The sequence below is a fragment of the Ruditapes philippinarum genome, unplaced genomic scaffold (genome assembly GCF_026571515.1).
Source record: "Ruditapes philippinarum isolate M1 unplaced genomic scaffold, ASM2657151v2 ctg5067_1_1_1_1, whole genome shotgun sequence".
Classification (NCBI taxonomy): Eukaryota; Metazoa; Mollusca; class Bivalvia; order Venerida; family Veneridae; genus Ruditapes; species Ruditapes philippinarum.
The window spans coordinates 27,085-37,170 of NW_026860230.1; the positions used below are offsets into that span (position 1 = coordinate 27,085).

The 10,086-nt window shown below is 32.7% G+C and overlaps 2 protein-coding genes across 2 annotated transcripts; both read left to right on the plus strand.

Moving 5' to 3' along the window:
* The first annotated feature begins 2,052 nt into the window (after positions 1-2,052).
* On the plus strand, positions 2,053-4,866 carry LOC132759305 (heavy metal-binding protein HIP-like). The gene is made up of 2 exons (XM_060751054.1): positions 2,053-2,430; positions 3,559-4,866. Exons 1-2 carry the CDS (start codon positions 2,085-2,087, stop codon positions 4,002-4,004), a joined length of 792 nt encoding a protein of 263 aa, XP_060607037.1. The 5' UTR covers positions 2,053-2,084; the 3' UTR covers positions 4,005-4,866.
* A 343-nt stretch (positions 4,867-5,209) lies between these two features.
* LOC132759306 (uncharacterized) lies at positions 5,210-6,403 on the plus strand. Its single transcript, XM_060751055.1, has 2 exons — positions 5,210-5,665; positions 5,939-6,403. Exons 1-2 carry the CDS (start codon positions 5,272-5,274, stop codon positions 6,385-6,387), a joined length of 843 nt encoding a protein of 280 aa, XP_060607038.1. The 5' UTR covers positions 5,210-5,271; the 3' UTR covers positions 6,388-6,403.
* Positions 6,404-10,086: the final 3,683 nt, after the last annotated feature.

Sequence of the window (10,086 nt, forward strand, 5' to 3'; positions counted from 1 at the left end):
TATAATGGCGTGCACAACGTTAAATACTTTCTATTTATAGTTATAAAAAACCATATGGTTATTTTCCGACAAATAAACTTTTCATTCTGGTTGATAGTATGGTTAAACCTATTATATGCTTTGGGTCTCTGATATGGGATATGAATTCGTTGATTCTATCGAAGCAGATCAAAATAAATTGTGTAAAATCATTTAGGTGTAAAGAGAACAACAAATATATGCATAATTTTTGGAGAATATGGTTTTGGATATGTACAAGATATTGGAAATATAGACATATTTATCTTAGCTTTTCGTCAACGACTGAAAGATTGTTTTGAAAACAACGGCATAATGATATAAATATTGCGTCCCGTTGTTACCATTGTAAATTTTTTAGGAGTCAACGATTCCAAGAAAATATATGGTTGCTCTTGCAAGGTTTCTATGTTCCTGTCATAACTTTTTCGATGTTCCTGTCATAAATTAACAATTGAAATGGGAAGACAAAATTAAGAACATGTTTAGTTTGATTTAACCAAAATAATGTATCTGCTATTAGTTGTTAATTTTGTGACTTTTCAATGTTCTAGGTATAATGATATTAGAATTGGTTACCTCTATAATTGGTATTCAAATGGAACAAAAAAATAATTATTTTGATTCGCTGATGAAACCAATTTAAATCATTTTTGTTGTATTTCACTTGATTCTTGACTTATTTCTTTCTAATCTTATGTACATGTTATGTAACTAAATTCAATACATGTATACAATATTGTACCTATATTGATGATATTGATGTGTATTTTTGGTCTGAGGCCTTTATTTACTTTAATAAAGTTGAGTTGAGTTGAGTATCTGAGAAGAATATAATGCCTGTTTCCAATACATAGTAATGGAAAATAATCGTCATGGCCTTTCCAATTTTTGACCTCAGGTACTTTATATGTGTTTCCTATATTATACTTTTTGTAGACATTTAATAGAATGACAAGAGCACCTTGATAATGATAAGCAAATGTTTTTAACATATTTTAAAACACCAAAATGCATTTATTTCAATAATTGTCTCGTATTTTACGTAATACTTTAATTGTCTCTATCACACAATACAGTTTTATTATTAAAAATTCAAATTCATAAAGTCTTTATCTATTAATAAACTTTAAATTCCATTTTTAACGTTAAAAAAGGCCGTCAAACTTTACTTTCATTATTTGAATCTGATTTGAAATATTGTATTTCAAAGAGGAAGAGATTGAGTAAAGGATATTTGAAAATTAGGCTGTAGAAAATGCAATCATAATTTAAGTTGTTCTAAGCAAGATTGTTCCTTCAACACCGAAGGAACTTTCCATGTACCTAACTCGAGGACATCTACGTGGGCACTTTTTGCTGATTTTTCGTTGTAGATAAATTCGTTTGGATCAATATTCGTATGGTATATATCTGTTTTGACACCAGACAACTGGAGGTATTGCAAGGTACTCATCTGATAGTTTGACCCTCAAAAGATAATTGTTTTATTGAATCGAAATTGTAAGATCATACATTCTGAATGGTTTTGACATCTTGGTGAGGTTTAATATCGTCTCGTCTCAGTAAGTTTCAACAAATATTATTTTTCCTACTCGTGATTATGAGACGAAAAAACAGTGCAACAGCAAATATTTGGCGTTTGTTAACATTGTGGGAGATTTTAGACAAATACCTAAATAATTAATGTTTTTGCTGTTTCATTCAAATCAATATTCCAGAGTTTCAACAGCTTAATTAGTGTCCATCGAAAGCACGCTGGTAAATATATGTCATAAAATTTTATTTACAGCATGCTATTTTACCACCATACATTTTTGATTCGTGTTTTAAATTTGAGCTGGTGTCAGGGGTCATGGGTAATACCTAGCATTACCGATTGTCGTGTGTAATGAGGTTCAATCAAAGCGACCATTCAACTTTTTTGCGTTTGTGAACACTTAGTGGCTTTAATATATCTCTGTATATTCTATTTAGAAAAAAAAGCACAGTCTAGCCATAATTACTGAACATGACCTCACGATAAGAGATTTGAAAATTATAGTATCATAACTCTCTTATCAGATATGAAGTGTAACTGCAATTTTCATTTTTTCAACGACAACAGTATGGCGTTCGTTCACCTTTTCTTAATCATCGGTCTGGCAACTTCAGCCTCGTGTATTGAAGAAACAAACAATGTTATCGAGAGACTAGCTCTTCGGCTTGAAGCTACGGAAAGAGAATACAAGAGGGAAATTTCAGCAATGAAGGAGAAGATGGCAGTTATGGAAGACAACTTTCTTAAAAAAGAAAAAGAGATGATTCAGAAAATAAACGAATTGGGAGAAAAGTTCGAAAGAAATGACGATGTCATCGACTCTGAGCAAAATTCCGAAAGCGAAGCATTGAAACAGAGAAGGTCGTTTAAAGGTAATGTTTTGAAAAAAAATCATATTTCAACGTTTATTATATTATTAAGTTTCATTGATATACCGATATCTGATATGTTTATGTGCTGGGATTGACACATTATTAACGCGTTTGGAGCTCCATATCCAAAGTGTCTATGAATTTTACTGGGGCAACGGTTGCATATGGAATGTTTTGTTCTTTTCTTATTTAAAGTATTCAATGTATCCTGAACCATAATGAAACATAATCATGTTATAACTTCCATATTTATACAATATATAATATGTATTACTAGTAATTATATAGCAATGACAAAATACCCTTGTCAGCACATTCAAACATTTCAACAGTGTTTGCAGGCTGGTGTTTGCATTCTTTAATCATGATGTAAGCTTTTCAAAATAGTTCTCGTATTAACTTTATAATTTTGTTTTCCTTTACATTATTCCGATCAAAGAACAACTTGAACTTACCATTGCTTTCACTGTTTGAAATAATTTGGAACGTGTATTCAGAGAAATGATCCTAATCAAACACTATCGATTGTTTGACTGCGTGGCCGAGTGGTTAATACGTCGGACTAGTATTCTTTCTATTGCTGACCGCGTGGATTCAAACCCTGTCAGGGGCAAGCCGTTATTTTCTTAAGCAAAAAACATTACATTAATTGCTTAGTACTGGTTGGTCTCAGGAACGGATTCAAGAGTCATTCAATTAGCTTGCAGCTTCCAACACAATCGAACTTAAAATCAGTTAAACCCTAACGTCAATGAATTGAAAATAAAATCACTCTCTTCATTGTTGCACATTTCAACAATGAGGTTTTTTGTGCTACACTTAGAAGCAACTGTCAATTTTCAAATCCACTTTTAGCACGATCGAAGGTAGACAGAATGTCAGTAACGTCTTTGTTCATGCAATATAACTTTAAACATTGTAAATACAATGTATTTTAATGCTTCCTGGTGGGAGTTTATTAGGCAGGGTGTTTCTGCAATAGTTTCTTCAATGGCATCTGTCTAGGTGTTTTGATGTTCAGACACCACCGCCAAAGTAATATTATATATATGCAAATTTTATACAAATAACTAACATGTTCGTGAAAAAAAAAATCCTCTAGATATAGAATTTTATTTTATTTTATAGAAGTCCGTGACGCAGTTGAAACAGAGGTCGCTTTCTATGCAACACACTCAAAGCATGACGTTACACATCTGGGCGATAATCAAATTATCGCTTTCAACCAGACCGTGACGAATATTGGCAATGCGTACAATGTGCATCATGGCGCGTTCACGGCTCCCGTTGATGGAACATACGTTTTCCACGTTACTTTAATGGGCACACTGCATGACGCTGCCAATAAATTTTACTCTGCCTTTATTGACGTCGATGACATAGCTTATTCGAGGTTTTGGATTGTCCCGTATGACCAATCATCGCATATGTTTGTAATAGAACTTAAATCCGGCAATGTTGTGTCCGTAAAAAATGCCCGAGTTGACGATGGCATTGTTGGACAACACTATTCGTCGTTCTCCGGGTTCTTACTGTATCAGCATAGTTACGCGCCGGCCATCTTTGGAAAATAAGAGAAAGTTATATCTCGATAATGTATTTCAAATAAGCAAATACAATTTGATTAAAACTAACGTGATCTGATTTTCTTTTAATAAGACACAGGTATATTTTTCACTTAATAGCAAACCAACAGACACATGCCCCTACAAAATAAAGCTGGAAAAATTAACTCAAACGAATGCATGTAGTTATTACATTGCTATTTTGTTACGACTGAATCATACACGAATCTACATAGTAAGGCCAATTGGTACCAACACGCTTGCAAATTTTCGATAGAGCACAATAGTCAGAATACTAAAACCGGGTGTGATCTTTCTGTTTAGCATGCGCTAAAAAATCTGTTTATTATCGAAATTCACCTTAGTGTCCTAATTAAGGAGGTTCAATAATATCTCTTAAGTCACGCGGTAAAACTTCTTTGTTTCCATGCTGATTGGGGTAATCAGCAAGTTTCACATTGAAGTGCACTACAAGTGCACTTGTTGTGCACACCAAGTGCACTTTATGTAACCTTTAGAGTGAACTCAGCTGTATATTGTATGCATCTACATTTTTAAAAATATGTTGTTTTCTTTTTCGTCCGGAAAGGAGCGCAAGTTGTAGAAGATTGGTGGTTGATATTTTACAATCTTTCCAATTAAATACATGCTCGTGTCAAGAACTAGAGTTATAATTTGATATAGTATGACATGAAATAGATAAATTCTCAACTAAAATGTCAGTTTTTGACCTTAACATGTTACTTTTAGCAAAGAGTGCCTTATCAAACATAAAACATTGGACAAAAGCACCGCAGTTTATTTATCTTGACATAAATAAGTCTTAAACACCGATGTATAATATATGATGTAATGACTTTTGTTAAATCTTTCATTCTTGTTTTTTTTCTAACTTGGCTTCTATTTTTTAAAGATTAATTTCATATTGATGCGGTCGCACTCACAGGCACATTTGCCATGTCAACAATAGTTGTAAAATAAAACAAAATTACTATCCAGCATCCGTTTACTATAAAAGTATACACTTTATATAGAAAACGGGTGCTGGTTATAAATTTTTTTCTTGATGATCAAGGGCTGATTACTTTACAATAACTTACCATTATTGGCATGGCAATGTGCCGTATGCATTTCGTCGCGCTGTTGTACTCGAAAAATCCTACTTTACGTTGTAAGTCTATCAATTTACTTACAACTAAGTTACTAGTGACCTTATCAGTAAGGTTTTGTGGTGTTCTACTTTAATTAAGGTCTTAGTCGTAAAGGGTTTACAAGGATGGAACTTAAAACTGCATGCGCATGTTTTCTTGTATTTAGTTTACTTACTTACCAAAATGTCAACGCATCTGATAAAGATGTATTCAAGATTCTTTTTGAACGGATTGATAGGCTTGAAATAAATGACGTTGCCAATAAACGTGAAATAGCTTCATTGAAAGCAGAAATAAAATCTTTGAAAATAAATGCACTGGAGACAGAAAACGGCCTCATTAGTGAAATCAAAGAACTGAAATCGAGGCTTCTTGATAGCGAAGTCAAACAGAGAGCAATGGAAAATGGTCTAGAGATGAATGACAGTGATACACATCCTTCTAAAGGCAGGCAATCTGAAGGTGATGCAGCAACATTCATTCAACATGCCAGCAAAGTAGAGAGGAAATCGGTTACAGGTTACTTGGTATTTTATTATAAGTAAACGTGAATATACGTCTATAGAATTTCAACGCTTAAAATTTTAACTTTTTATTGATACTGTGACTTGAATTTTCGTAAAAATATGTATGCAGTACATTAGTCGTGGAAGTTTCTATTAGAATACATCTACATGTATTTAAAATCATAAAATCAAATTTTAAAAAATACCTAAATTGGAGTTGCTATCTATGACTTCCCTGAACCCACTAAAAATATCTTTATCTGTTTAATTCATTTCATTTGGCTAGTTCGGGAGGCGGTTGAGAACGAAGTCGCATTTTACACCACCCACTCACAACACGACGTTCAACATCTTGGACAGAACCAAATTATTGTATTTGATCAGGCAGTCACAAACGTTGGAAATGCATACAGTTCACAGCGAGGCGAATTCGTCGCACCAGTTGATGGTACATATGTTTTCCACGTCACTATGATGGGCAAAGATGTTCATGCAGTCACAAGTAAGCACTTCAACGCCTATATAGATGTTAGTGGAAAGCCATATTCACAGCTTTGGGTCGAACCTTATCAACAGTCTTCGCAAATGTTTGTCATCAACTTAACTGCAGGCAAAATAGTGTCGGTCAAGAATCGTGTACAAGACGATGGCTTTATCGGACAACATATGTCAACTTTCTCTGGTTTCTTATTGTATCAGAACTATGGTTCGACTGGTAGTATTATAGGAAAATAAACTTTAATAAAATTGATTACATTTGTATAGCTTCTTTATTGCAAAATACATGCAGTTTTCCATGACACATTGTTATGCACCTATAATTTGGTCAGCAGAGTAATAAAAGCATTTTATTGAAACATATCTAAAATATTAAACTTCAAAAGTAGGCAAAATATATTTCTAAAATAAATATTTTAATATCTCTCTGTGTATTCTAGATTGAATGAGTGTCCATTTGCCCTTTCAGGAACATACAGTACGAACCCCCTTTGCTCTGTATTCGTGTGTGTTCTGGCTTTAAAAATCTTGCACATGCTGGTATTGCATGAGAAATGTCAAACGATATATATGAGTATCGAACCTGCTAGATGACCTGTGGTATAAATTCATGTATCTGCCTGAGCTGATACCAGGAACATAAAGCACCGTTCGGTTAGCTTAATTGGTGGATAATGGGAAGAATATGTTATTATTCTGTCCAAGCATCCAAGGTGGATCGTTAAAATTGAACCGACCCGGGTTCCAATTCCTGATGGTTCAGGTTATTTTTGTTGGGATTGATCATTAAATTCTTTCTACTGCCATGAGCAATATATACATCTGCACTGGCATATACAGAAGTACATTTGTATACGAGTTCCTTGTGGAAATGTAAGCACTACAGTACTGGTAAACTGCTTGACAGTCTGCCCATAAACAAAGCGGTGGCTGAACTATGCTCTGGTGAATTCGAAGTGGCTTAAATACTGTCGTGATCCGTAGTATAAACTGTAAAAACATCTTTAAATCAAAGCACTGAAAGTACTGAAGTATACATTGCTTGATAATATAATCCATTTTTGACATCAAAGCCATGTTGATTTTAACCTACTGACCTCGAAAACAATAGGGATCATCTTCTGACCAAGATCAATGTCCCTAACAAGTGATTCACATGCACCAAGGCTTTTTTCTTCAAAAGTTATTTATGAGTCAAGGAAGATGTAATGTTCCATCTATGTATTGCTAGGACAAGCTGATAGATGAGCAATAAAGAAATCATTTTTTGAAACACCCGTTGAATGGACTGCAGTATAGAATATTAAAACAGTCATATTGAGTTTCCAGTGATGCTATCTGATAAAATACATGATCTGGTTTGAACTCTATACAAAGTCAATTAATTGAATCATCCTACAAGACTTAATTACCAAATTACAGTACATCTATGTACTGTACTTTGATGCATTGATAAATATATTCTGGTGTGTTGTATTAATCTCTACACATTAATTTTCAAATGCATTACTTTATCGTTAATTAATAAAAATGACATCTATAATCACAACAATTCAAATGTACAGTAATATTTTCATTATTCAATAATTGTTACATATAGTCTTCATGAACAACCTTTCCAAGAAATCCATTTATATTGGACAGCAAGTTAACAAGGGTTTTTCCATAATCAGGTTGTGTTACCAACTTCTTAACTTTAGATGAACCATTGAGCTAAAACATTTTTTTTTCTATTTTTGGCTACTGTGACATACTTCTGATTTTCAACCAAGGTGATCCATGTTCAAACTCGAGCAACACCTGTCACACACATTCTTACGATGTTGTTTGACATTTGGGACAAAGGGTGACCAGTAGAGTGTTAACAAACTAAATGACCAGCAGATTGTTAACAACTGTAATGTCAGCATCGGATACACGTGGTTGATACCTAACTGATAAATGTAAATGGTTCGGCCGTGGGTATCCGACGATGCTAAATGTGGACAGACCAGAGTTGACATAAGATGGATGGCCGACATTCAACAATCTAAAACCTCACCTAGCCTGGGATTCAGGCGTTGATAGCTTTTGCTTATTCATAACATTTTTTTGTTCATAACATTTGCGCTTGATATTCCGTATTCGTTCGTCGTTTTGATAGTGTCGATTTTGCCAAACAGAAACCCTGAGCTAGCCAACCTATAAGTTTCACCACTGACTTTTTCATACTGTACTTATTACAAAAAATAACTGACATTTTACAAAGGTAACAAATTCTATGTCATAGTTATTCATTTAAACGATTGAAAATATATTTAGCAGCATTTTTTAAAAAATATATCTAGTATTTTATTGCAAGTAAAATGTGTTGTTTGTTTATTTATTTTTTCTATGTTTTTGACGCTAGGCAGTATCATAGCCGATAAACAATTTCATACAATGTTTATTACAAAAATATTACTGATATTTTACATTTCTTACACATAAATTATAATGTTATAATCATTCATTTAGACGGTCAAAATTTTATTTAATAGTTCTATTTTTGAAATGCTCATTTCATCGCAAGTAAAATGTGTTTTTTTTTTTTTATTTTGGGCTTTTCCATTTTTTTGATACGTAGCCGAAAAACACTTTCATGCTGTATTTATAAAAATATAAACATCACTGACATTTTACATTGGTAACATAAGAAAGTAATAGTTATTCATTTAAAAGGTTGGAAAAAAATAGCGGCTCTTGTTTTAACTACGACTATTTTAATGCCCGTAAAAATGTGTTTTCCGGCTTTTCCATGTTTTTTTTGACGCTAGACTGTAACTTTGCCGAAAAACACTTTCATATCGCATTTAATACAGAATAGAATCATTCTCTAATTTACACTGGTTGCAAAAGAAAGTAAATTTTAATCATTTAAAGGGTAGAAAAAAGTAGATAAAACTTATTTTGTTGGAATTATACCAATTGTATATATCATCGATTTAAAACTGATATTATTGAACCCATTTCATCAAATAACCGACAAAAACCAATTTCATCAAATAACCATCAAAAATGGTTTATATTGCTGAATTAATATTTCTTTGTATTTTAAGTGTTTTTCGGTATTTTTTTGGTGTTTTTCGGCAATTAATATAAGCAGATAAAAATATCATAATGTATTTATTTCTTAATGCTTACACTGATTTACAGTTTCAAATGATTATTTCTTTCTCGTCGAATCTTGCCACATATGCCTATATTTAGCTCCATACGTCAATATCCCAAGTTCGACGAATTGTAAAGGGTCGAACGGTCGAGCGGCCGAATCTTTATTTTTACCGTACTGAATCAGGCAATCTTCGCTGAATTTCGAAACATATTTCTTTTCAAAAATCTAAGGCATACAAAAGTGAAAGGAAAATCATGTGTAAAAAGGTATTCAAAAGAATAGCTTACGTAATTTTTTATTTTTCGAAGTCACGATAATTGCCAGTTTTAAAAAAAAAAAAAAAAAAAAAAAAAACACATTTTCCGGTATACGCTGGTAAATTTTGTGACGGTGCTCCATACTTATTTTGTAAAACATTTAGGGCAATTTTATTGCATAAATGTAAATCGGGAATTTTATTTGATTTAAATATCTATCTGAGATGTTTCGTCCCATTTATATAATACACCGATATACACTTGTAGAACTAGCAGACGACATGCTATTCTTATCATTGCGTATCTCACTGTATAAATCGCATGTAAAATGGTCTGACATATGGTAGTTTTAACAGTTAATATAAATACTTTGGAGTCAAAAGATGTATTGAAGTTTACATTTTGATGAAGCTAAGATCCAAAGCTTTCTATTGGTGTAATACATTTTAAAATCGGACATTTAATCACAAACACACTAGCGGTTTAAAAAAGCTTATTTTGTATTGTTTTAGCATAAGCGCTGACGACTTTACTATATTTACGATG